The sequence below is a fragment of the Salvelinus namaycush genome, chromosome 37, assembly GCF_016432855.1.
Source record: "Salvelinus namaycush isolate Seneca chromosome 37, SaNama_1.0, whole genome shotgun sequence".
Classification (NCBI taxonomy): Eukaryota; Metazoa; Chordata; class Actinopteri; order Salmoniformes; family Salmonidae; genus Salvelinus; species Salvelinus namaycush.
In genome coordinates, this window is record NC_052343.1 from 28,422,523 (window position 1) to 28,449,827 (window position 27,305).

The 27,305-nt window shown below is 44.6% G+C and overlaps 1 protein-coding gene across 4 annotated transcripts in view; it reads left to right on the plus strand.

The window, feature by feature from the left end:
- The window catches only part of LOC120031698 (collagen alpha-6(VI) chain-like), a 37,081-nt gene extending 9,776 nt beyond the window's left edge, over nt 1–27,305 (plus strand). The window contains exons 2-40 of one of the 4 annotated variants that reach the window (XM_038977496.1): nt 5,078–5,205; nt 5,515–6,123; nt 6,207–6,794; nt 7,070–7,633; nt 7,755–8,372; nt 8,492–9,052; nt 9,206–9,763; nt 9,871–10,446; nt 10,562–11,146; nt 11,347–11,696; nt 11,820–11,898; nt 12,014–12,165; nt 12,790–12,882; nt 13,061–13,114; nt 13,290–13,361; nt 13,596–13,622; nt 13,829–13,927; nt 14,207–14,269; nt 14,562–14,627; nt 14,840–14,893; nt 15,005–15,040; nt 15,183–15,245; nt 15,383–15,445; nt 15,568–15,630; nt 19,236–19,298; nt 19,424–19,474; nt 19,871–19,906; nt 20,037–20,099; nt 21,669–21,731; nt 21,928–21,963; nt 22,066–22,102; nt 22,256–22,267; nt 22,787–23,280; nt 23,389–23,488; nt 24,543–25,208; nt 25,342–25,602; nt 26,325–26,372; nt 26,598–26,776; nt 26,848–27,305. In XM_038977496.1, coding sequence (XP_038833424.1) covers nt 5,130–5,205; nt 5,515–6,123; nt 6,207–6,794; nt 7,070–7,633; nt 7,755–8,372; nt 8,492–9,052; nt 9,206–9,763; nt 9,871–10,446; nt 10,562–11,146; nt 11,347–11,696; nt 11,820–11,898; nt 12,014–12,165; nt 12,790–12,882; nt 13,061–13,114; nt 13,290–13,361; nt 13,596–13,622; nt 13,829–13,927; nt 14,207–14,269; nt 14,562–14,627; nt 14,840–14,893; nt 15,005–15,040; nt 15,183–15,245; nt 15,383–15,445; nt 15,568–15,630; nt 19,236–19,298; nt 19,424–19,474; nt 19,871–19,906; nt 20,037–20,099; nt 21,669–21,731; nt 21,928–21,963; nt 22,066–22,102; nt 22,256–22,267; nt 22,787–23,280; nt 23,389–23,488; nt 24,543–25,208; nt 25,342–25,602; nt 26,325–26,372; nt 26,598–26,776; nt 26,848–26,853 — 8,184 coding nt within the window. In that variant the 5' untranslated portion in view covers nt 5,078–5,129 and the 3' untranslated portion in view covers nt 26,854–27,305. Of the gene's footprint in view, nt 1–5,077; nt 5,206–5,514; nt 6,124–6,206; nt 6,795–7,069; nt 7,634–7,754; nt 8,373–8,491; nt 9,053–9,205; nt 9,764–9,870; nt 10,447–10,561; nt 11,147–11,346; nt 11,697–11,819; nt 11,899–12,013; nt 12,166–12,789; nt 12,883–13,060; nt 13,115–13,289; nt 13,362–13,595; nt 13,623–13,828; nt 13,928–14,206; nt 14,270–14,561; nt 14,628–14,839; nt 14,894–15,004; nt 15,041–15,182; nt 15,246–15,382; nt 15,446–15,567; nt 15,631–19,235; nt 19,299–19,423; nt 19,475–19,870; nt 19,907–20,036; nt 20,100–21,668; nt 21,732–21,927; nt 21,964–22,065; nt 22,103–22,255; nt 22,268–22,786; nt 23,281–23,388; nt 23,489–24,542; nt 25,209–25,341; nt 25,603–26,324; nt 26,373–26,597 lie in introns of all 4 variants that reach the window. The other 3 variants (XM_038977494.1, XM_038977495.1, XM_038977497.1) reach the window with 3 other exon arrangements.

Genomic DNA, 27,305 nt, shown 5'->3' on the forward strand with positions numbered 1-27,305 from the left:
CACAAAATATATGGCATCATGAGGATGGAAAATTAAGTGGATATATTGATGCAACATCTCAAGTCATCAGTCAGGAAGTTAAAGCTTGGTCGCAAATGGGTCTTCCAAATGGACAATGACCCCAAACATACTTCCAAAGTTGTGGCAAAATGGCTTAAGGACAACAAAGATAAGGTATTGGAGTGGCTATCACAAAGCCCTGACCTCAATCCTATAGAAAATTTGTGGGCAGAACTGAAAAAGCATGTGCGAGCAAGGAGGCCTACAAACCTGACTCAGTTACACCAGCTCTGTCAGGAGGAATGGGCCAAAATTCACCCAACTTATTGTGGGAAGCTTGTGGAAGGATACCCAAAACATTTGACCCAAGTTAAACAATTTAAAGGCAATGCTACCAAATACTAATTGAGTGTATGTAAACTTCTGACCCACTGGGAATGTGATGAAAGAAATAAAAGCTGAACTAAATCGTTCTCTCTACTATTATTCTGACATTTCACATTTTTTAAATAAAGTGGTGATCCTAACTGACCTAAGACAGGGATTTTTTACTCTGATTAAATGTCAGGAATTGTGAAAAACTGAGTTTAAATGTATTTGGCTAAGGTGTATGTAAACTTCCGACTTCAACTGTACATCAAAATACTGATGATAATAAAATAAAATTGTGTTCTGAAATGAAATGTTGGCCTCTGTTCACTTCAATACATGTACATAAAAAAGCTCAATATTGCAATTCAATACATCTAACAATGACATGGAGGATTTTGTGAAACTGGCATCTCACATATCAAAAACACTGATGATAAAATAAAATTGTGGCCTCTGTGAAATGACATTTTGACACCCATTAAAAGTATATTTAAAAAACTATATTGCAATACAATAAATCTTGGTTTTAAAGAGTTTACTGTGCAGTTTTTAGAGTCACAGGAAACAGTTTGGGACAATAAACAAACTTGAATCATCACAACTGTAAGACATCTGTATATCAAATGCTTTGTGACAGAAAAGCTCTCTAATGTCCACTACATAAGGTCCCTCTGTTGTACACCCAACTCTATCTGCATTAAAATGTTCATCAAGACATATTGTCTGTAGGGCAAAAGTATCCAACAGTAACCTCTCATCTTTAACAACAACATGGTGGATTTTCTGAAAAACTGGCATCTCACAATGGACTTTAAGACAAACAACTAAACCTGAACGATGCATATTTCCATGGTGTTTGGCCCATTTAACATTTACAACCGTGGTGTCAATTGGTACCTGAAGAGTCTCAGCCATCTTACAGCCACAGTCCACCACATTTAAAGATAACATTTTACCTGGACCGATCATGACTCTGTTGGTGTCAAATGTCTGCCAACTGTATGCTATTTGACTTTGGTGTTTTTTTGTCAATGTTTTAGTTAAATTTTTGAAGCTTTTTAAAGCTTTTTAATAGTTTTTTAAAGAAATGATGCCTTGCTTCATAGTGCATGCACCAGCTATGCAAAACGGGTCCAATTTGAAGCATACATGTGGGGTAATGGACCATAAAATGATGCTTTGGTAGCAACCTCTTTTTTTGGAAACCATTGCTTGAATAACCTGTGTTGTTCTGCGATTAAGTGTTGTAATACCCTTTGATATCATTGGAGAAAATACAATGTTTACTATCTGAAGCAACAGCAACAGTAAATACCAGTGTAGATCATTTGGGCGTGCATACTGTCCATAAACCACTAAAAGTGGTATAACTTAATGTTACTGTAGCTAGCTAGCTAATTAGCTCTAGCTAGATGATCACATTAGCATCTGACTATGCAAATCGTGCAGTAACAGTAAGCCTACACTACAGTGCTAGCTAGCTGTAATGTTGCTCAACAGTTTTAATTTGCACACAAAGTTAACCAATAACAGTGAACTTACCTGGAATTCTAATTAAGTTAAGAAATGATGAAATTCTGTGGTTCTGTGAATGACTACTGATGTTTGGCGGATCCACGCTCTCGATCTGTCCACTCTTTCCATTCACGAGACACTTGCAAATGGACAATGGTGGCAAACTCTAAATTTAACCAAAATTAGTGGCTGTGGTCATGCTGTTTTACTCCAATAGAATTGTATCTGTATTTTTGCTCTCACTCTAGCGGCCGCTGGTAATAATTACACTCTAAAATGATTTCATTTCACTACTTGAGAGGAAAATAATTTTTACTCCAGAATAAACACAAAATGTTCTACATAGAAAGAAAGGTGCTAAGAGTGTCTTGTGATCTGCCAATTGATATAGACATGACTATATTGAAGTGGCTTGGGGGAAGGAGACTAGTGTGGCCAAATCCATCTCTCAAACAGGACAGCCCCCCCCTCGTTATACCTGCACAGACTGGTTTCTTCAGAAAGGTTTGATTTTAACCATCAGTCCAGTGTCATCGCACACACTTCTGAGGTACATGCACACGCACACACACACACAGACACACGCATGTATGAACACACACACGCACACGCACACACACACACAAGCAATCAGGGACCTTAGATGTTGTCTGATGCACTGCATCTGGAACTGATTGGCTATCTATTTACAGAGCAGCAACCCAGAGAAATCCATTTAATCCAGATGCTTCATGTTTGGCCAACTGTGCTCTGAAGTCATTAAATGTATGCCCTTGATTTTACTGTAAGATACTCAAATAGTCAAAGTAGCCTTTCCTCCACCTCCACATTGCCTCAAACTATTTAAAAAATGTATAATCTAATTTAGGCACTGACATGTAACCGGTGTGAAATAGCTAGCTAGCTAGTTAGTGGTGCGCGCTAGTGGCATTTCAATCAGTGACAAGACTCTCTCTGAGACCTTGAAGTAGTTGTTTCCCTTGCTCTGCAGTGGTCCAAGGTACTAATGTAAAGGCTTTTGTGGAGCGATAGGTAACGATGCTTCGTCTGAGGCAATTGTTGATGTGTTCATAGGATCCCTATTTTCGAGCCCAGGTTGGGGTGAGGAGAGTGACGGAAGCAACACTGTTACACATGCATGAGCAGGGTTGGGTAGGTTACTTTCTAAATGTAATCCGTTACAGTTACTAGTTACCTGTCCAAAATTGTAATCAGTAATGTAACTTTTGGATTACCCAAACTCAGTAATGTAATCTGATTACATTCCGTTACTTTTTGGTTACTTTCCCCTTAAGCGGCATTAGAAGAAGCCAAAAATGTATGTTACCAATTGATCGACATCTATTGCAGGATAAATCAATGTTAAAGTTTACATAGCTGGCCATATATGGATGTTAAATTTTACTTTATGGGTTGGTTATGTAGGCTTCTTCTAACCCATCACTTTCTACTACATATAATAATACGATTCAATTATATTTTTACATTAAAAATCAAAGTCTATCAGAAATCCAGTCATTCCAATAAATGTTATGCCCCTTGATCTTCAAGAATAAGACTTGGAAATATGGAAGTATAGATTAGCCAAATTGTTTCATCTGAGCATGACCCCAAAATGAAAGACTTATTAGCCAGCCCTACTCTGTTGTTTATGATTTTATTGTCATGGAGGACTGATCGGGCTCATTGATTTGAGTTGAAAGATAAATTCTTCGCTCATGGAATTGCATGCTTTGAGCACTACTGGAAAGTGCAATTTACATGGGAAAAATGAATACCATATGCTGCATTTGCTATAGGCCTATTGTTTACCTTTTTGTTGGTGACACTTTGATATCTTGATAATATGCAGATGTTTAAATGGCAAATCCACAGATGAAACAACAACAAAACGGTTGCCCCGCCTCTGTTTTGGTAAAAAGCTAAGGGATGGGCCTGGAGAAATGTAACCACTCTCAGATTAATAGACAGAGCTATGGACACAAGGACTGGTCATCCATGATATCAAAATGATTGATATCAAAATGACTGACCATCCATGATATCCATGTTATGAGGCTATACAGTGTTGGTTTACATTTACAATGTTTACAAACATTGGAGTTAAACAATCTTATATTTTGAGTTCTCATGGAGTGTGACAGTTAAATTAAGCTCACGAGGCATGTATAAGTTATACTCTTCAAGAATAAATGGATATATATACATATACATACAATTTATAAGTCTAAAAATGGATGTAGCAACTACAGATTGTCCCTTTAAGTCTATTAAAGGTGTACAAGGTTGAGCATGTGTCCATTAGGCCTATGGATTTTTTTTGATTAGCATGAATTGGATTGAGCAATAAAAGCCCCACTTTTATTCCATAGGCTTGGATCCGCACTATGCAGCTGTTGCAAGACCAAATTTTTCACCGGCTGTCCACTGGTTTAAAAAAAAAAAGATTGATAGGCAGCTTAAAATTCTTGAATTCAACCATTATTGTGTTCAAATACACATATAGATTTGTGAACAGCCATCCACAACAACCACAATCCATAAGGAGCAAATAGCTAAATGAGAGAGGTGCAGTGTGATTTACATCAATGCACTATATAGATATCAATAATAAGTGATATCTGTATCGCCCTAGACTACACCACTGCTGTCATCTTTACCTCCAAGCATTTATTCAAGTTGGATAACGTTTGGATGCCGACAGCAGTCGCACCATTGGAAGACATAGCTTTGACTGTAGACTACAGAAGCCCATTCCTGCTCTTTTCCCACAATCCATCAAACACATTTGGTGTGCCATCATAGTGGTCTCTGATTTGTGGTCAGACTCGCTCAGGTAGAACAAACTTAAACTCGCTCCTTTTTTCAATGCTGATTTGAATGTCATTGAAAAAACCGAAGTGTTAAAGATTAGGTTTTTTCGCAAAAACATCCTTTCTGAATTTAAAAACAATACTTGAAGTAATCATGTTGTTTTTCAGATGTATCTGTACATGTAATCCTTTACTCCCCAAACCTGAGCATGAGCATGAGTAGTGCAAAATAATCTGTTATCATGTAAGAAAAATGTACAAATGAAGGCTAGGATGTCACAGGATGCTATGTTTAAATTCGATCTAACCACATTTCAGTTGAATCTGTTGTCAACACAACTTGATCTGATAAACAGCAACTTTCTGTGTTCCAACAGTTGATCTGTCCATGTTTGTGTTGAAGGAGATAGACTAGAGAAACGTTCCAACATGGAAGGGACACAGGGCCTCCTGGCCATCTTCACCATAGCTACATGTCTTCTGGTTAACGGAGCACAAAAAACAGGTAAGCATGTTTGTCTATTGACATCTGAATCATTCCAGAATGCAGACCGCAGTCCAGAATGGCATAAACAGAGAAGCATTGAAGAAATACCACACAAATACAAAATTATGACCAACTCTTTGGGGCTTTAGACTGCTGAGCAGTTATAAGAAATGTGTTTTTATAAAAGCACGATAAAAATAATATTTGATTAATAGATTGATTTATTGATTAATTGCTTTCATTGCTCATCCCATGAGCAAAAATCCTTGTGGTTTAGACACTTGTACGGAATTCCATTGGCTGACGACTGTTTTCTTCCCCTCCCAGTCTGCAAGGAAGAGGCCGTGGCCGACATCGTCTTCCTGGTGGACGGTTCATGGAGCATCGGCTCAGAGAACTTCAAACAGATTCGCCAGTTCTTGTACACGCTGGTCAACAGCTTTGACGTGGCCCCCGACCATGTGCGCATCGGGCTGGTCCAGTACAGCAACACGCCGCGCACCGAGTTCCTCCTCAACACCTTCCAGGACAAACAGGACATCCTGCAGTACATTAACAACCTGCGTTATATGGGCGGTGAAACCAACACGGGCCTGGGCCTGGACTTCCTGCTGAACGAGCTCTTTGTTGACCGCGCAGGGAGCCGGGTGAATGAGAACGTGCCCCAGATCGCCGTGGTGATCACTGACGGTGAATCAATGGACAATGTGGGGCTGCATGCCCTTAAGCTGAAGAAGCAGGGCGTCACGCTGTACGCCATCGGGATCAAAGAAGCAGACGAAGATCAGCTGAAGGAGATTGCCACTACACCTCACAACCAGCACGTGTACAGCGTGTCGGACTTTGCTGCGCTGCAGGGGATCTCCCAGAGCCTCATCCAGGTGCTGTGTACTACTGTAGATGAGGCAAAGAGACCAATATCCAAAGTGGTACAAGGTACTATAACAGTGTATTTATTGCTTCCATTTGAAAAATATTCTTTATAAATAAATTACATGATTATTTTCCTTAATCTCCAGAGTGCCTCAACGCCACAGTGGCTGACATTGTGTTCCTTGTGGATGGCTCCACCAGCATCAGCCCAACAAACTTCCAGGAGGTTCGGAAGTTTCTCCACAGCTTCATCGAGGGGCTGGATATCGGAGCGGACAAGGTTCGCGTAGGACTGGCCCAGTTCAGTAATGAGATCCAGAAGCAATTCCATTTGGGGGAACATACGGACCAAAGGGCCCTACTGGAGCAAGTGGACAGGCTTCCACAGCTCGGGGGAGGCACAGCCACCGGCAAAGCCATTACTGTCCTTCGGGAAGAGTTTTTCACCAAGGCCAACGGGAGCCGCGCTGATCAGAGGGTGCCTCAGATTGCTGTGGTGCTCACCGACGGGGAGTCTGCGGACGACGTAGAGCTGCCAGCCAAGGCGCTAAGGAAGCAAGGGGTCATTGTGTTTGCTATTGGAGTTGGGGCAGCCAACATCAACGAGCTGAAGGATATCGCTAACAGGCCCCACAAGCATTTCCTGGTCAACATAGAAAGTTTCCAGGCCCTACAAACACTTTCTCAGGGTCTGCTGCAGACTGTCTGTGTCTCCATGGAGAACCAGAGGATGGGTAAGGGACTTTTATACTTTTATAAGGAAACATACTGTATGTTGTAACAAATTATGAATGTTGAACTTGCAAAGTATGTAATCCAAGTGACTTGCCTTAGTTGTACCATGGGATACCATTCTAAGCAAAAGTATGCAACCTTGAGAGGCAGACATTGGTTACGGCCGCTTGTGCCAACATTAAAGTCAACATTAAAAGGACAATTTCTAAAAATGAAAATAAAATATGACATACATTCACACTGTTGTCATAACAATTATTCTTTATTTTTTCAGCTCTAATCCCAAAGTTCTCTGATATCTTCTTCCTGGTGGACAGCAATATGATGCAGGCAGACTTCCAGCTGGTCAGAACCCTTCTGATGCGACTGGTCAACCAGCTCAACCCGAGCACTAAAACGATGCGTCTGGGTCTGGCCCAGTTTGCTCAGGACACCAAGGTGGAGTTCTTACTGAACACCCACAACACCAAGGAAGAGTACTTGGCAGCTCTCAGGAAATTCAGGCTGCCGCTGCGTCCCAACAGGTCTCGTCACCTGGGCGATGCCCTGGAATACGCCCGTGCACACTTCTTCACTACAGCGTCTGGTGGCCGTAATGAACAAGGCTACCGGCAGTTTCTAGTCACGGTGACAGGGGGGGATTCGAAGGATAACGTGATGAAGGTGGCACGTACTATCAAATCTGAAGGGACAACCATTGTGTCTATCGGGTTGGGTGAATCTACACTTCCAGAGCTAAAGTTAATGGCCACCTCGCCATTCTTTTACCAGACTACACCCATCGCCTCTGTGCTAAAGACTGTCTTTGAGACTGAAGAGGTGGTCACTGTGACTGACGGTAAGGGCATTTGTGGTTTTTTGCTGAATTAAATGAATATCTGATCTCTTGTGAAATAATTGCTCATTATACATAAAGGATAACAGATTGCTGTTGACTAACAATTTCCTCTCTATTGCAGATTGCAGTGAAGCTTCACTGGCTGACATTGTGTTTATAGTTGATGAGTCTTCGAGCAATAGAACTGCAAACTTCCAGCTGGTTCGTGGATTCATCCACAAGATAGTGGACGGCCTAGATATGGACTTCAACAGGGTGAGGGTGGGCATTGTCCTCTATAGCAACAAGGCCTCGGCCCAGGTCTACCTCAACTCCTTCCAAGATAAAACAAATATCCTTCAGTTCATCAAGATCCTGCCCTACCGTCGCGGTCTCACATACACTGGCGAGGCCCTGGAGTATGCCAGGGAGAAGATGTTTATCAAGGAGAGGGGCAGCCGGAAAGAACAGGGGGTGCAGCAGGTGGCGATAGTCATCACCGGAAAGTCCCAGGACAACGTAACTTCTCATGCCGCTGCACTGCGCAGAGCTGGTGTCACTGTCTACGCAGTGGGGATCAAGGATGCTGACGAGAACGAGCTGAGACAGATTGCTTCAGATCCCCCTAACAAGCACGTATTGCATGTGGACAGCTTTGCCAAGCTCAAGACCCTGGAGAAGAGCCTGAAGAAGAGCGTGTGCTACAACATCCTGAAAAAAGCAGTCAAAGACAACGCAAGGACATACACTGCCAAGCAAAGTGAGATCAAAATGACTGTACCAATGCTTCTTGTTGTTTAATTTGTAGAGGAATGTTGATACAGATGTAATGTGGTCTCCGAGATGACACTAGTGCTTTCTTTTCTCTTTTGATTCTAGGCTGTTTGCAGACAGATGAAGCAGACATGTTCTTCCTGATCGACCACTCAGGGAGTATTGAATATCCAGACTTTGCTGACATGAAGACATTTATTAAAGAATTCATACACACATTCCACATCGGACCGCATCATGTCCGCGTGGGTGTGGTAAAGTTCAATGATACACCAGCTCTTGAGTTTGATTTGACAACCTACCCTGACAAACCTTCAGTGGAGAAAGCAGTGGATGGTATCATCCAAATTGGAGGCGGGACATATACCGGATTAGCGCTGACCTCTATGGGTCCCCACTTTGATCGGGCTAAGGCCACCCGTAGTAACAAAGTTCGCGAGTACCTCATTGTCATCACAGACGGAGGGTCTCAAGACAACGTGAAGGATCAAGCAGCAAAGCTGAGGGCGCAGGGCATCACCATATATGCCATTGGGGTGAATCTAGCTAACGATACACAGCTGCTGGAGATTGCTGGCAGCCAAGAGAAGAAGTTCTTTGTCAACAACTTTGACGCTCTGAAACCAATAAAAAATGACATCATCACAGATATCTGCTCCCCTGATAGTAAGTGCATCTCTATTGTTTTTAAGTGTTACATCTTATTTATTTTCTGATTTCAGTAAAAATATGAAACACCTTGTCTCTTGCCAGGGATTGATTATGAGCACACATTGAGTTATAACAACAGCTAAATTAATATTTGTTCTCTTTTCACAGTTTGCAAGGACATGAAGGGGGACGTCCTCTTCTTGATCGACAGCTCAGGTAGTATCAACAACCCAGACTTCCAGAAGATGAAGGTCTTCATGCAATCCATCATCAACAAATCTGACATAGGCCTGGATAAAGTGCACGTGGGCATCATACAGTTCAGCACCAGCCAACAGGTGATCTTCCCTCTCAACAAGCATAACGATAAGGAAGGTATGTTGCAGGATTTACAAACGATGCAACAGATAGGCGGGGGCACACTCACCGGCGAAGCCCTGTCCTATACCTCGCAGTTCTTTGACCCACCGAAAGGAGGGCGCACTAACGTGAAGCAGTTCCTGATTGTCGTAACCGATGGTGAGGCACAGGATGAGGTAACGTCTGCTGCCAAGAAACTTCAAGACAAGCGTGTGATCATCTACGCTATTGGGGTGGTCAATGCCAACAATACACAGTTACTGGAGATCAGTGGCGCACAGGAGAGGGTCTACTCCGAGAGGGACTTTGATGCACTCAAGGCTTTGGATAGCCAACTGGCATTGGCAATCTGTGATCCGGAGAGAGGTGAGTGCCACTTGGTTCATGAAACATTACTTAAAAGCAACAATGAGTTCACATTTCTTAGATTTTGACATTGATATTTTCCTCTATCTCTTCTTCTCTTCCACCAGAGTGTGTGAGGACGGAGATCGCAGACATTATTTTCTTGGTGGACGGCTCCACCAGCATCAGCTCAGATAATTTTGACATAATGAAAAACTTCATGATGTCCGTGGTCAATGAAACCTCTGTTGGGGAGAAGCAGACACGCTATGGTCTGATTGTCTTTTCAGACGACCCCGAGTCTAAATTCACACTCAACGAATACAAATCTAAGAGAGACGTCAATAGTGCCATCACAAAGCTTAGAGAGCCCAGTGGAGACACCTACACTGGCAAGGCACTCAAGTATTCCTTGGGTTATTTTGGTGCACAGTACGGCGGGCGAAAGGCCCTAAATGTTCCCCAGTGGTTGATGGTGATCACAGATGGTGAGGCTACTGACCCCTATAGCCTAGCTGGGCCAGCCAAGGAGCTACGGGACAATGGGATCATAGTATATAGCATCGGAGTGGATGGAGCAAATAAGCAAGAGCTTGAGCTCATGGCAGGGGACACGAATAAGGTTTTCTTTGTGGATGACTTCCATGAACTAGACACACTGCACAAAAATATTTCCTTTGAATTCTGCCAAACCAGCAAACCAGGTAAGACAGAATCCAACTGTCAAAACATCTACGCTGAAAGTATAAAGCCTTGTAGCATAAGCATGTTGAAATGAGATGGTTCAACATGATCTGACGTCTTCTCTTCTCCTCTTAGTCTGTGAAAAAACGCAGGGGGATCTGGTCTTGTTGATTGACAGCTCAGGGAGCATCAGCACCACCGACTTCACTATCATGAAGAAGTTTGCCACAGACCTTGTTTCCAGCTTCAACATTGCAGAGCAGTACTTCCGGGTGGGAGTCGCCCAGTTCAGCAGTGATCCTAAAAAGGAGTTCTTCTTGAATGAGTATTACACAGAAGCAGAGGTGGACAACCAGATAAACAATATGATGCAGATTAGGTACACAACAAACATCGGAAAGGCCCTGGACTACGTCCGTACAGAGTACTTCCAACCAGCTAGAGGGAGCCGTATCAATGCCAAGGTCTCTCAGAACCTGGTTGTGATCACTGACGGACGTTCAGATGATTATGTTGTGCATGCAGCAGAGGAGCTCAAGGCCATGAACATTGAGGTGTTTGCCATCGGTATAGGGAAAGACCACAAACCTGTCGAGCTTGGGCAAATCACTCTCAACCCGGAAAGGGTCTTCTCTGTGCAGGACTTTGCCAGCCTGGACAAGATCAAGAAGAAGGTGGTGGATACTATATGCTCCTCCAAGGTACCAGCCACTCCAGCGGGTGAGTAAACAGTATGCACATTTTATTTCCTCTGTCTCTCCTAACTCAATGTAAATCCCTCGTCAAAGAATGCTTGTTAGTGTTTGAAAAACAGGCTATTTTACATTGTCTCTCATATTATCCTTGAGTAAACCTAACACATAAAGCTTTTGGACTTCATTTGGATGATAAGTAATAATGAGTGTGTCTGTGTCCAATAGGCTGCACCATAGACATCGCCATGGGGTTCGATATTACACGCAGGGCCACCGCCCAGGGGCTCTTCGATGGCCAAGCCCAGCTACAGGCCTTCCTGCCACAGATTATCCGCTATGTGTCCAACCTGAAGGGCCTGTGTTGCGTGGCGGGAGATGGTTCCATTGAGACTAACATTGGCTTCCTCGTGGTGGAGCAGAACGGAAAGGTTCTCTACGACTACAACTTCGAGAAGTACGACGAGAAAATTGTGGAGAAGGTTATGGCCCTGCAGACCTCCCAGACAACATACTTCAACTCCTTCCTCCTGCACTCCTTCCGCGATAAGTTCCAGGAATCTAATGCTGGTGTGAAGGTGGGCCCAAACATTAGGTCTGCTGTGTGGTTGATCCCAGACTCCAAAAATTGTCATTTCTTAACATATTTTGTTGGTCATATCACATTGTAATAACAATGCCACAACTACTTTGTCCTTTAGGTGCTGGTGATCTTCTCAGACGGACTCGATGATGACGTGATGAAACTGGAGCAAGAGTCAGAACTTCTCCGCACTAAAGGTTAAAGAACCAGGGGCAACCCACAGAAACAGACAAATTTAAGAACATTCATGAGACAAAAATGAACATTAAAATCGGTTGTACTTTTATCTCTGTCTTCCATGTCACATTTCAGGAAAAGGTATCAACGCCCTGCTTACAGTCGCCTTAGAAGGGGTCCAAAATGCCAACCTTCTTCAGATGGTGGAGTTTGGGCGAGGATTCGGCTACAAGCAGCCGCTCAACATTGGCATGCACAATTTGGGAAACACCCTGTTGACACAAATAGTAAGTCATTTTGTGACAACAGAATCAGAACAACCCTATTAGTTGTATCTCCCTGTGTTGTAGTAATACTGTATGTCACTTAGATTGGCTAAGACTCTTTGGACTGACATGTAAGTCCTTTATGTCTCTATCTACAGTAATTCCATTTCCAGTCATATTCCCAGCTGTAGGGATAGAGAAGTATTTCTGATATGTCTGAGTATTTTGGGTCATACTGTACAATGACAAATGTTTTGTTTAGAAAAGGGGATTATGTGACGTTGTTGAAGAATGTCAGAAATGACAGAAAGGAATTGTGTTCTTGTTTCGGCATGTCAGGATGGAAGTATCAAAACTAGAACTCTGGGGTCATGGGAAATGGGATATAGTACCCCATGAAATAGAGTCGTCACTTGCTAGAAATGTACTTAGCAACAGGAGCCACTGGAGACAAGAAAAACAGAGCAGTGACATTATTGGTTGTTTTTAGATTGGCTTTTGAGATGAGTACCTCCAAAGGTGTCTCCAATTATGAGGGTATGTCAACAATTGGATTTCATAACACATTGTCTCATTCTCTCTCTCTTTCTCTCCCACTCTCTGCTTCTCCCCCTCTTTCTGCCCCCTCTCCCTTTCCCCCTTCAGGACACAGTGGCTGAGAGGGAGTGCTGCAATGTGATGTGTAAGTGCACCGGACATGAGGGTATCCGTGGCAACAGAGGACGCCCAGGCACAAAGGTGAGGCCCTCTGAGCCTTCTTTATAAAATGATACAGTGTTTAAGATGTGACGTGACACAGTAATTGAACACTGTTAAAATACTGTAAAGAAGATGTGGGTCTATGTACTTCCTCAGTCCTCCCTTTGCCAGTTTCAGTTTCAGTTTCCTCATTTGCTCTTCGTTTCTCTCCTTACAGAGTCAGACAGGACTGAAAGGACACCCTGGCTTCCCTGGCGAGGAGGGGGGAATTGTAAGTGTGTGTTTTCAGGGAGGGAAGAATAATTCTCAGTGTGGTATTCAGACATCTGACAAATCAAAACATATGAATCGTGGATGGTGGGCAAGGTCTACAAGTCAGTCTAATAACCTGTGACCTTTGACCTTCAAACCAATGACCCTTGTCCTCGCTCTCTGATTTCCCACAGGGCGAGAGAGGTCCACCAGGTCCCACTGGCCCACCGGGACTACAGGGCTGTCCTGGGAGGAGAGGCCTCAAGGTGAGCAGATGGACTACTGACCAACCACAAATCTATGTTTATAGACCGTCTGGTCTGGAATGTTTCCCATTGGATGTCTTCCCGACATCTGCTTTTAGATCACAGGTTACCATGACCCGGGGGCAGTTACCTGTCCAAAATAATCCCATCTAATCTGACCTCTGAACCATGACACAGAGCAGTTACCTGTCTAAATAATAACATCTAATCTGATCTCTGACTGTTTTTTTACAGGGCTCAAGAGGCTACAGAGGGGACAGGGTAAGTGTATGAAGCTGTTGATACCACATTCACACAGCTAAATGTAGTGTACAGTAGAAACCTTTCTATGTGCAGTATACTAGGTATTTTGTCTTAACCGATGGAAAACCAGGTTCACCATGGTGCTTTATTTTTTTCATTGTGTGGATGTAAACGTCTGCTGTTGTTGAGTGTGTTGTGAATCAGTGTGCACATTACCATGGCAGGGTGATGATGGAGACCATGGCCTTGATGGGGTTGACGGTGAACAGGGTCTGATTGGAACAGCTGGATCTGCAGGAGAGAGAGGAAACCCAGGAAGACCAGTAAACACATTTTCTCATATTCTACATATATTTTGCCAATATACTACTCCTAGGTCACTGATATACTACTTCTATGTCATTAATATACTACTCCTATGTCACCAATATCCTACTCCTATGTCACCAATATCCTACTCCTATGTCACCAATATACTACTCCTATGTCATCAAAATACTACTGGTATGTCACCAATATACTACTCCTATGTCCCCAATATCCTACTCTTACTCGATTCTCTTCTCTAATGTCTAACCTTTTGATGGTGGGTTCTCTTGCAGGGCAACAGCGGCCTCATAGGAGAGCCAGGAGTGAAGGGGCAGCGTGGACTTAGAGGTGACCCTGTAAGTCACATAAACTATGGACGCCATTTAACAGTGCAAATGATTTACGATGTTTCAGGGACCAGTATCTGCTGGTTTTAGGTTTTCCTTTCAATTAAGATCTAGATAACCAGATGAGGGGAGTTCCTCACTAATTAGTGACCTTAATTCATCAATCAAGTACAAAAAAACCTGCAGAGACTAGAAATGAGTTTGGAATGAGTTTTACAGTTGTGGTTTAGACTATAACGAACACAGTGTTTCAATATCTTATTTTCTAACTGCTACTAAAAGTTAGTCTCTGGTCTTTTAGGGAGACTCTGGAGTGGACAGCGTTGTCGCGGGTCCCAAAGGAGGAAGGGGAAACCCAGGACTACCGGTATGTAGCTTGTAGTTGGCCACTGTCAATGTACTGATCTAAGAATCAGAATCGCTTATTCACCAAATTCATTTGCAAGTACCAGATCATTTTGACTGGCTCTTTCTAGTGAGTAAAGCAGGATTATGCACTTCACCGTCCTGGAGGGTGACAACACTGCTGTTATTCTCATCCTCTCTCTCCCTCAAACACACTCCTTTTCACACTGACAGGGAGACCCAGGAGAAGAGGGCAGTCGAGCAGAAAGTGGAATCGTCGGAAACCCAGTGAGCGAAGTTTCATTTCTCCTAAGCTGTCCTTGTCCTGTTACACTGATGTTGTCTCACGTTTTTGGTCAATTGTCACGTGATGATTATGTCCTGTGTCCTGCTTTGTAGGGTCCTCAAGGAAGAAGAGGTCTCCCTGGTCTAAATGTACAGTAGGCATTATCAACAAAGCTACTTCATGAATAACAGTCCCTAGGATTACTATCTCTATTTACTGTATGTACCCATTAGTATGTTCTTTGTGTTTGTGTGTGTGTGTGTATGTTTGCCTGTGTGTGTGTGTGTCTAGGGAACACCAGGGGATCCAGGAGATGTAGGCCTCCAAGGAATTCCTGGCCCTTCTGGACCACAGGTAAGTAATATATACCCATTCCCCTCATCCACAACTCCACAGTAATGCTACTACTGATGCACTTCTGTAGCATTTGGAACAGTACCCCCAATAGCACAGATACTGTTGCTGAACATGTTTCTCTCCTGTGTGCATAGGGTATAAGAGGAGACTTGGGCCAGCCCGGACCCAGGGGCCTGCAGGGTTTACCTGGACCTCAGGTCAGTTTTCTTACCGTTCTACTTCCATCCCATCTGACCACATTGAGGATGCCTGATACATAAATCCTACTGTTATGCCATGTTGACATGTAATGATGGCGTATGAATGGCTTTTCCCTCAGGGCACACCTGGAACTATGGGTGGCAAAGGATCAACAGGAAGACGAGGGATGAATGGACAGAAGGTGCGTTGCCTTTGTTAGCAATTTATGTTATTCTTCAATAACACAAACTCCAAAGCAAATCAGGGGGAGAAAAATTGGTTTATTTGAGAAGGATAAATCAAGATGTTATGCTGGGAGGTAGATGTTCAGATGTTCAGTCTCCCCTGTCCTCAGCTTTTCCCCACTGAACAAAGGAACAGGGTGCCATTTATAACCCCCCACCCTAGCCTGGGGTTGACCAATCAGAAGTCTCCTGTCCTCAGCTTTTCCCCCTGAACAAAGGAACAGGATGCCATTTATAACCCCCCACCCTAGCCTGGGGTTGACCAATCAGAAGTCTCCTGTCCTCAGCTTTTCCCCCTGAACAAAGGAACAGGATGCCATTTATAACCCCCCACCCTAGCCTGGGGTTGACCAATCAGAAGTCTCCTGTCCTCAGCTTTTCCCCCTGAACAAAGGAACAGGATGCCATTTATAACCCCCCACCCTAGCCTGGGGTTGACCAATCAGAAGTCCCCTGTCCTCATCCTAGCCTGGGGTTGACCAATCAGAAGTCCCCTGTCCTCAGCTTTTCTCCACTGAACAAAGGAACAGGATGCCATTTATAACCCCCCATCCTAGCCTGGGGTTGACCAATCAGAAGTCCCCTGTCCTCAGCTTTTCTCCACTGAACAAAGGAACAGGATGCCATTTATAACCCCCCACCCTAGCCTGGGGTTGACCAATCAGAAGTCTCCTGTCCTCAGCTTTTCCCCCTGAACAAAGGAACAGGATGCCATTTATAACCCCCCACCCTAGCCTGGGGTTGACCAATCAGAAGTCTCCTGTCCTCAGCTTTTCCCCCTGAACAAAGGAACAGGATGCCATTTATAACCCCCCACCCTAGCCTGGGGTTGACCAATCAGAAGTCTCCTGTCCTCAGCTTTTCCCCCTGAACAAAGGAACAGGATGCCATTTATAACCCCCCACCCTAGCCTGGGGTTGACCAATCAGAAGTCCCCTGTCCTCATCCTAGCCTGGGGTTGACCAATCAGAAGTCCCCTGTCCTCAGCTTTTCTCCACTGAACAAAGGAACAGGATGCCATTTATAACCCCCCATCCTAGCCTGGGGTTGACCAATCAGAAGTCCCCTGTCCTCAGCTTTTCTCCACTGAACAAAGGAACAGGATGCCATTTATAACCCCCCACCCTAGCCTGGGGTTGACCAATCAGAAGTCTCCTGTCCTCAGCTTTTCCCCCTGAACAAAGGAACAGGATGCCATTTATAACCCCCCACCCTAGCCTGGGGTTGACCAATCAGAAGTCTCCTGTCCTCAGCTTTTCCCCCTGAACAAAGGAACAGGATGCCATTTATAACCCCCCACCCTAGCCTGGGGTTGACCAATCAGAAGTCTCCTGTCCTCAGCTTTTCCCCCTGAACAAAGGAACAGGATGCCATTTATAACCCCCCACCCTAGCCTGGGGTTGACCAATCAGAAGTCTCCTGTCCTCAGCTTTTCCCCACTGAACAAAGGAACAGGATGCCATTTATAACCCCCCACCCTAGCCTGGGGTTGACCAATCAGAAGTCCCCTGTCCTCAGCTTTTCCCCACTGAACAAAGGAACAGGATGCCATTTATAACCCCCCACCCTAGCCTGGGGTTGACCAATCAGAAGTCTCCTGTCCTCAGCTTTTCTCCACTGAACAAAGGAACAGGATGCCATTTATAACCCCCCACCCTAGCCTGGGGTTGACCAATCAGAAGTCCCCTGTCCTCAGCTTTTCCCCACTGAACAAAGGAACAGGATGCCATTTATAACCCCCCACCCTAGCCTGGGGTTGACCAATCAGAAGTCTCCTGTCCTCAGCTTTTCTCCACTGAACAAAGGAACAGGATGCCATTTATAACCCCCCACCCTAGCCTGGGGTTGACCAATCAGAAGTCTCCTGTCCTCAGCTTTTCCCCCTGAACAAAGGAACAGGATGCCATTTATAACCCCCCACCCGAGCCTGGGGTTGACCAATCAGAAGTCTCCTGTCCTCAGCTTTTCCCCCTGAACAAAGGAACAGGATGCCATTTATAACCCCCCACCCTAGCCTGGGGTTGACCAATCAGAAGTCCCCTGTCCTCATCCTAGCCTGGGGTTGACCAATCAGAAGTCCCCTGTCCTCAGCTTTTCTCCACTGAACAAAGGAACAGGATGCCATTTATAACCCCCCATCCTAGCCTGGGGTTGACCAATCAGAAGTCCCCTGTCCTCACCCTAGCCTGGGGTTGACCAATCAGAAGTCCCCTGTCCTCAGCTTTTCTCCACTGAACAAAGGAACAGGATGCCATTTATAACCCCCCACCCTAGCCTGGGGTTGACCAATCAGAAGTCTCCTGTCCTCAGCTTTTCCCCCTGAACAAAGGAACAGGATGCCATTTATAACCCCCCACCCTAGCCTGGGGTTGACCAATCAGAAGTCTCCTGTCCTCAGCTTTTCCCCCTGAACAAAGGAACAGGATGCCATTTATAACCCCCCACCCTAGCCTGGGGTTGACCAATCAGAAGTCTCCTGTCCTCAGCTTTTCCCCCTGAACAAAGGAACAGGATGCCATTTATAACCCCCCACCCTAGCCTGGGGTTGACCAATCAGAAGTCTCCTGTCCTCAGCTTTTCCCCCTGAACAAAGGAACAGGATGCCATTTATAACCCCCCACCCGAGCCTGGGGTTGACCAATCAGAAGTCCCCTGTCCTCAGCTTTTCCCCACTGAACAAAGGAACAGGATGCCATTTATAACCCCCCACCCTAGCCTGGGGTTGACCAATCAGAAGTCCCCTGTCCTCATCCTAGCCTGGGGTTGACCAATCAGAAGTCCCCTGTCCTCAGCTTTTCTCCACTGAACAAAGGAACAGGATGCCATTTATAACCCCCCACCCTAGCCTGGGGTTGACCAATCAGAAGTCCCCTGTCCTCACCCTAGCCTGGGGTTGACCAATCAGAAGTCCCCTGTCCTCAGCTTTTCTCCACTGAACAAAGGAACAGGATGCCATTTATAACCCCCCATCCTAGCCTGGGGTTGACCAATCAGAAGTCCCCTGTCCTCACCCTAGCCTGGGGTTGACCAATCAGAAGTCCCCTGTCCTCAGCTTTTCCCCACTGAACAAAGGAACAGGATGCCATTTATAACCCCCCACCCTAGCCTAGGGTTGACCAATCAGAAGTCCTTGCAATACAACTTGGTCAATGGCCAAATAACCAGTATCCTGCCCCAGACTGCATGTACAGAACGTAGCACACATCACTCTGAGTTCAGGAGTGACATTCGACAGATTCTAAACAGATGTTGAACTGAAACTCAACTCCTATTTACAATTCCCTATTGACCATTAGGACTTTTACTATTCTCGTCCTCTCAAACCCTCAAACTCTGCATTGTGTATTTATCTTCAAAATATTCTTATACCTTTGACCTACAGTTATATAATACATTACAATACAAAACATTAGCCATCTTGGTAGGACAATTTGTTACCAGGGCTGCAGAGCAACTGAAACATATTACATATAGACACATAAAAAGTATACATAAAAAAATGCCTGTAAAATAATGTTTTATAGCCCTTCTTCCAACCCAATACTGTGTGGTTTCCTCACAGGGCCAACCTGGGGACCCCGGAGACAACGGAGCGCTTGGAACACATGGGCCAAGAGGGATGCCGGTAAGGTGTTGCCTTGTCATTACACACTTTACCTGCATGCACACACACATATGCTGGACACACACTGCAAGACTGTATGTGTTTGTAAGGTCATGTAAGAATGGGATGTGTTTTCTTTAATACAGGGTCTTGATGGCAGTGACGGCCATGGACCTCCCGGACCCCAGGGAATGAAGGTAAGGTACACTTACTCAGTACTCAGATCAACAGCTGCTGTCCATAGACATCATAGTAGTTGATGAGGTTTTCCACTTTGGAAAATATTGTTAATGTACTTAGTAGATTATAAAATAAAATGTCTCTTTTCATCTAGATGAAGGTCGACTGACCAAAAGCTCAGCTACATGAAATAAATGTGCATCTGACTGGAAGTGTTCAGAGACTTTTTCCTGCTTCTCTAGTTTCGTCTTATTCCTCCAGCACCTTCACTAATCAGATCTGGTTGTGTGCTAGATTCTGCCTATTATCTTTTCATTCAAATGCAAGGATTTTAATATACAGTAGATTTGTATTACAGACATGTTTGATGGACACTAATAAATAATTCCTTGTGTTTTGTGTTTACTTTAAAGGGAGAGCCTGGTTTCCATGGTTACCCTGGATTACAGGTCAGTTATTGATATAAAATCTCCCCTTTCAGAATGGATAAGAGAACAAGGCTGGAATCCAATCATGACACATTGCATTCTGAAGCTCACAAAAAGTAAACAATCCCTTTTTTCTGTTTGTCATCTTCAGGGTGAAAGTGGTGATTTTGGAGTCAAAGGAGGTCCAGGCCCCAAAGGAAACCGAGGCAGAGGGGTGAGACTCACACACACTATCGCTAGAAGACCCTAGAGCGCCCTGTTGCACATGCATTGCTGCAATTGTTAAGTCAATACCGCTAAGTTTTTAGTGCCCAGAACGGTCACACTTTATTTGGATAATCCCAGTGTATAAAACATTGACACCTGCTTTTTCCGTGACATAGACTGACCAGGTGAATCCAGGTGAAAGCTATGATCCTGTATTGATGTCACTTGTTAAATCCACTTCAATCAGTGAAAATGAAGGGGAGGAGACAGGTTGAAGAAGGATTTTTAAGCCTCGGGACATGGATTGTGTATGTGTGCCATTCAGAGGGTGAATGGGCAAGACAAAATATGTAATTGCCTTTGGACAGGGTATGGTAGTATGTGCTAGGCGCACCGGTTTGTGTCAAGAACTGCAATGCTGCTGGGTTTTTCAAGCTCAACAGTTTCCTGTGTGTATCAAGAATGGTCCACTTCCCAAAGGACATCCAGCCTACTTGACACAACTGTGGGAAGCATTGGAGTCAACATGGGCCAGCATCCCTGTGGAACGCTTTGGAGACCTTGTAGTGTCCATGCCCCGACGAATGGAGGCTGTTCTGAGGGCGAAAGGGGGTGCAACTCAATAGTAGCAAGCTGTCCTTAATGTTTTGTACACTCAGTGTAGATGCTCTACAGATGGTCATACTATTAACAAAATATCTGTTGATAAGCAACTGCTTGTTAAGGTTACAGTTGGGCTAGGGTTAGGTTTTGATTTAGGGCTAGGGTTAGGTTTTGATTTAGGGTTAGGTTTTGATTTAGGGTTAGGGTTAGTTTTAGAATAAGGGTAAGGGTTATTTTTAGAATAAGGGTTAGGGTAAGGGTTAAGGGTTAGTTTTAGAATAAGGGTTAGGGTAAGGGTTAGGGTTAGTTTTAGAATAAGGGTTAGGGTAAGGGTTAAGGGTTAGTTTTAGAATAAGGGTTAGGGTAAGGGTTAAGGGTTCGTTTTAGAATAAGGGTTAGGGTAAGGGTTAGTTTTAGAATAAGGGTTAGGGTAAGGGTTAAGGGTTAGTTTTAGAATAAGGGTAAGGGTAAGGGTTAGTTTTAGAATAAGGGTTAGGGTAAGGGTAAGGGTTAGTTTTAGAATAAGGGTTAGGGTAAGGGTTAGTTTTAGAATAAGGGTTAGGGTAAGGGTAAGGGTTAGTTTTAGAATAAGGGTTAGGGTAAGGGTTAGTTTTAGAATAAGGGTAAGGGTAAGGGCTAGTTTTAGAATAAGGGTTAGGGTAAGGGTTAAGGGTTAGTTTTAGAATAAGGGTAAGGGCTAGGGTTAGTGGATAGTTAGTTGATATGTTGTTGACAGTTATTGAACATCTACAAACTATCTTCTTTGGACTAAAGTGTCACCCTCCAGAACGGTATATACTCACACATAGACACTATTTGCTTCAAGCATAGAGATTCTAACACCACTGCTTATATTCTCAGGTGTTGTACTTCAAACCTTGTGATTTTCGCTTGGGCCACAGGTACTAATATGTGTTGACATGTATAAAATCTTCTGTTAAAATGGCCATATGTTACGATGTGATTGAACCAGGGGAACTCGGGCAGATCGGGTGAGTCAGGAGATCCCGGATCCATTGGACCACTGGGACACACTGTTAGTATATCATTTGCGTTTTTGGATCTATAAAAGAAACTTTACGAATCCCATGTATTAGTTGTTTTATTATTCTTATTTGTTTCAAGTGAATAATAATAGTAGTTGTAGTTTTGGTTGTTTTTACAGTAGAAGTATTGGTAAGATATTCAGTGTTTACATGTGGATTTATGACTAATTCTCTATTTCTATCTAGGGCTCTAGAGGCAGACCAGGAGAGAGAGCCATGTCTGTATGTGTATTCTGTCTGATCTTTGTTCCAATTTCACTCTAAAACATTTTCTATAGAGAATCTTGAGAGCTATTTAACATGTTATTTTACTTGTCTCCCTAGGAATGCCAGCTGACCACCTATATCCGTGATAACTGTGGTAAGCTCTTGGTATTCCTACTCTATATTTTTTGTAAGAAAAATATCCACTGTGTTAATTGCTTTATTGCTGGTAAGGTCATGTTTTCATAAGCAAAGATTAATTCATTCCTAATTTTGTCTCTAAACTATGATATTTTTCTCCCCCAAACAGCATGCTCTCAAGGTATGTCTCCATTAACCCTTCATCGTCCAAATAAATGTATGTACTTGACTGTAGATTCTGGTGTAATCAAACCAGAACTCTTGGCAAAGTGATGTTATGAATGGTTGTCATTAAAAATACCATTGCCCCCCTCACCCCCTCTCTCTGTCCGTCTCTCCCTCCCTCTCCCCTTCTCTCTCTCTGTACCTCTCTCCCTCTCCCCTTCTCACTCTCTGTACCTCTCTCCCTCTCCCCTTCTCTCTCTCTGTCCGTCTCTCCCTCTCCCCTTCTCTCTCTCTGTACCTCTCTCCCTCTCCCCTTCTCTCTCTCTGTACCTCTCTCCCTCTCCCCTTCTCTCTCTCTGTACCTCTCTCCCTCTCCCCTTCTCTCTCTCTGTCCGTCTCACCCTTCCTCTCCCCTTCTCTCTCTCTGTCCGTCTGTCCCTTCCTCTCCCCTTCTCTCTCTCTCTGTCCGTCTCTTCCTTCCTCTCCCCTTCTCTCTCTCTGTACCTCTTTCCATCCCTCTCACTCTATCCCCCAGGCCAGGCAGCGTGCCCAGCCTACCCCACAGAGCTGGTCTTTGCTCTGGATATGTCACAGGATGTGGAGCCTGCCACGTTCGAGAGGATGCGCTCCGCTCTCCTCTCCATATTGGACGACGTTGCCATCGCCGAGAGCAACTGCCCGACGGGTGCACGTGTTGCCGTGGTATCCTATAGTGCCGACACCAAGTACCTGATCCGATTCCAGGACTACCAACACAAGCAGGAGTTGTTGGAGGCCATCCAAAACGTTGCACTGGAACGAACGTCCAACCAGCGCCATCTTGGGGAGGCCATGCGCTTTGTGGGGCGCCACGTCTTCAAGCGAACCCGTAAAGCGTTGACGATGAGGAAGGTGGCAGTGTTCTTCACCAACGGGCCCTCTGTGGACAGCGCTGCCATCGTCACGGCCGCCATGGAGTTCAAGGCCCTGAACATCGCTCCTGCTGTCATCGCCATGAGGAACTCCCCCGATGTTCAACGGGCTTTTGAGGTACAATTACAAACAGATGCTTTCTGGGAAGGGATAGTGAACGGGGCAGCGGAAAGGCTGGTGAACTGAAATGCAGCCCGTGTGTGTTTTTGTTTTGTTGTGGCGCAGGCTGATGACACGGGCAGCTTCATCCTTGTTCGGCTGGTGGATAGGTCACAGGACCAAAATGCTGTGCTGACAAGAATCAAAAATTGCGTCATCTGCTACGGTAAGCACACAGGGACAAAATAAAATGTAGTCTTATTTAGTATCAATGTATGTCTTGTTTTTATGGTTAATTCTGCTGTAGAACCAATATTTTTTATATTTTTTTCTACTACTACTGATGCAGCTACTGTACTCCTCCTCCTACTACTACTACTACTACTACTACTACTACTACTACTACTACACTACGAATACTACTACTACTACTACTACTACACTACTAATGATGCTACTGTACTACTACTACTACTACTACTACACTACTACTGACGCTACTGTACTACTACTACTACTAGTACACTACTACTGATGCTACTGTACTACTACTACTACTACTACTACTACACTACTACTACTACTGATGCTACTGTAATACTACAGTACTACTATTACTATTACTGATACTACTGTACAACTACTACTGATGCTACTGTACTACTACTACTGATGCTACTGTACTACTACTACTGATGCTACTGTACTACTACTGATGCTATTGTACTACTACTACTACTACTACTACTGATGCTACTGTACTACTACAGTACTATTATTACTATTACTACTGATGCTACCGTACTACTACAGTACTATTATTACTATTACTACTGATGCTACTGTACTACTACTGTACTACTACTGCTACTGATGCTACTGTACTACTACTGCTACTGTACTACTACAGTACTATTACTGATACTACTGTACAACTACTACTGATGCTATTGTACTACTACTACTACTACTGATGCTACTGTACTACTACTACTACTACTGATGCTACTGCACTACTAATACTATTACTACTACTACTACTACAGTACTACTGATGCTACTGTACTACTACTGCTACTGATGCTACTGTACTACTGCTACTGTACTACTACTACTGATGCTACTGTACTACTACACAACTACTACTGCTACTGATGCTACTGTACTACTATACTACTACTGTACTACTACACTACTACTGTACTACTACTACTACACAACTACTACTGATGCTACTGTACTACTAATATCTCTAAGCTCTGGTTCTGTGTGTCCATCAGACCACTGTAAACCAGCCCAGGAGTGTGATTTTACTGACGCTCAGCGGCCCCTGGTGGTGGATATGGACCTGACCCTGGTGGTGGACGGTTCAAGGGAGATCCGGGCCGACCAGTACGCTGGCATCCAGGAGCTTCTGGGCTCGGTGGTGAAGCAGGTAGCCTGGAGCCCCAAACCCAGCGTGGCTGACGGCCGGGCCAGGGTGGCCCTTCTCCAGACCAGTGGTTCTCTGCTCCCCCAGACTTCCCAGGCCGTCAAGGTAGAGTTTGACCTGCAGAAGTACCACAACCACATTGGTCTACAGACACACCTGAGGAGCATGCAGCAGCAGGGAGGAGTGTCGTCTCTGGGGCAGACCCTGGAGTACGCTCTGAGCAAGGTGTTCCTCAAGGCCACCAGGCCCAGGAAGAGTAGAGTGGTGCTGGCTGTGGTGGGGGCCAAGACAGCCCACTGGGACCAGGCCAAGCTGGCCTCCATTTCCCAGAAGGCCAAGTGTCAGGGTGTTTCCCTGTTTGTGATCGCGGTGGGCGACCATTACAACAGCACCCAGGTGGAGGAGTTGGCGAGCACGCCGTCAGGGCAGCACCTGCTCCATCTGTGGCACGTGAAGGAGTGGGAGAGAGGCTACGCACAGCGCTTCTTCAGAGCCTTCCTCAGGGTCCTCAGCAGTAAGGAACACTAACATGCTTCTTCATCTGGTTGTCTCTTGAGGGAGAGATAATTATGCCAGAACAAATCATACATTTTAACATTTGTATTTGTCAGTGTCCTAACTCTCTCACTCCTCCCTCACTATTTCAGAGGGAATGAACAGCTACCCTCCTGCCCATCTCAAACTCAAGTGTGAGCTGATACTGGGACAGGAACACGGACAGGGACAAGGACAGGCAGAGTGGGAGGAGTGGAAGGAGGAAGAGGAGGAGTACACAGATGAGGAGGAGTTCCTGGAGCACACTGGTGTATTTCCGACTCAGATAGCTCTTGACCAGGTTGACACTATACATGCCTTCTCCAGGGGAGATGGAGCCACTTCACCCCCCCGGCCACAGCCAAACTCTAATGGTAATCAGTAACCCCACATTTATAACAGAACTTCTATTTCTCTCTCTCCCTTACGTGTCCCCTCGTATCCCACTGCATGAGTAGTCTCAGTTTGCACCCACATACTGCATGTCTTCCTTCCCCGTTTACAAACCTGCTTGTTCTGCCTTCAGCCCACTGTAAGTTGGATGTCGACAGTGGCACCAACTGCGGGGACTATGGCTTGCGATGGCACTTTAACAAAACGCTCTGTGCATGCTCGCCTTTTTGGTACAGCGGTTGCGACGCTAACACCAAGCGTTTTAGCACGGAAAACGAATGCTTGAGACGTGTGGCACTTCCAGTAAGTCCCCCAGCCCTCTACTGCTACCACCTCTACTGAACATCATGGTCAGAGATGTAGAGCTCTGTTAGCCACAACCTGAATTACAACCACTGTTGTGATGTTTGTCAAATGCTGAATCACATAATGCATGCTGCATGAGAAGAGAGCACTATTTGTTCTATTAGCATTCTGAAATCATGAGGCTTTCAGTCGAGAGAATTCTAATGAGCTGAACCCCTAACATTAGTGACTGTAATATACCTTGTTTAAGCAGTATGGCAATTACAGGATTGAAATGACAAAAGTTGTGATGCCATTTTTGTCAGTTGTCATGTTGTTTCATGTTGTCGTGTCAGCTGCGAGGTCATCATTCACAGCACTACGCCAGAGATTTTCTTCTAATGTTATGTGTTCACAGATCACACAACCCTCCTGAGGACAGAGGAAAGTACAGTTCTTAACCAGGGTAAGGACCACATCTCTCTCTAATTTTGGATGCAATAATACATGTGAAAAGACAGCAGGCTCGGGTCTGTACAATAGTGTAAAAGGCATGAGTCTCAACCTTTGGCTTTGTCCTCTCCCCTCTCTCTTTCCTCTCCCCTCTTTTGTTTTCTCCTGAATCCTATCCCCTTTTTTCTATCTCCCATTTGTCTCCTTTGCCCCGTTACCTCTCCCTCCTCTTCCCCAGATGCATGTTTCTTCAAACAGGACAAGGGAGGTTGTGACAACTACACTCTGAAGTGGTACTTTGACACGACACAGAGCGAGTGCTCCCGTTTCTGGTATGGCGGCTGTGGCGGCAACGGTAACCGCTTCGAGACGCAGGAGACTTGCGAAGGCCTCTGTCTGAGGAGGAACTCCACACATCTAAAACCCTGATTAGAGTGAATTGAAGAAGATCATGCCAGAAAACCAGCCAAACAAATGTCTCATTCAAGGTGTGAACATCAAAAACAGCACTGTCTGTGTAAATAACTCTAGACCTTATCTTTAGCATCTCCTTTTGGGTAAAAATGGAAATTACTGTAACAGAAGTATGAATATTTCTCTATTTTATTCAAGTCTGTTCAAGCAGACCTAAGTAACGGATCTGACTCTCATGCAGTCATGCAACAAACATACATAAGGGCACTGATGCTTTTGTGAGAATGACTTTAAAGCAATGAAATAACCTGTATTGTCTCTTGTGGCTATTTTCCATCCCAGATCAACAGCTCCCAAACCAACTCAAGCACCAGGCTTGAGCACTGTTTACTTCTGGAGCTTGGATTTTAACCGTAGATGTAAATTCAGGCTGTATGTCATCCGCTCAGTGTTTGTAAATAGGATTTGTTGCTGTTTCCTCTAACTTGACCATTTGGTGCTGTGTTGAAAATAAAACTGCACAAATTCCTTA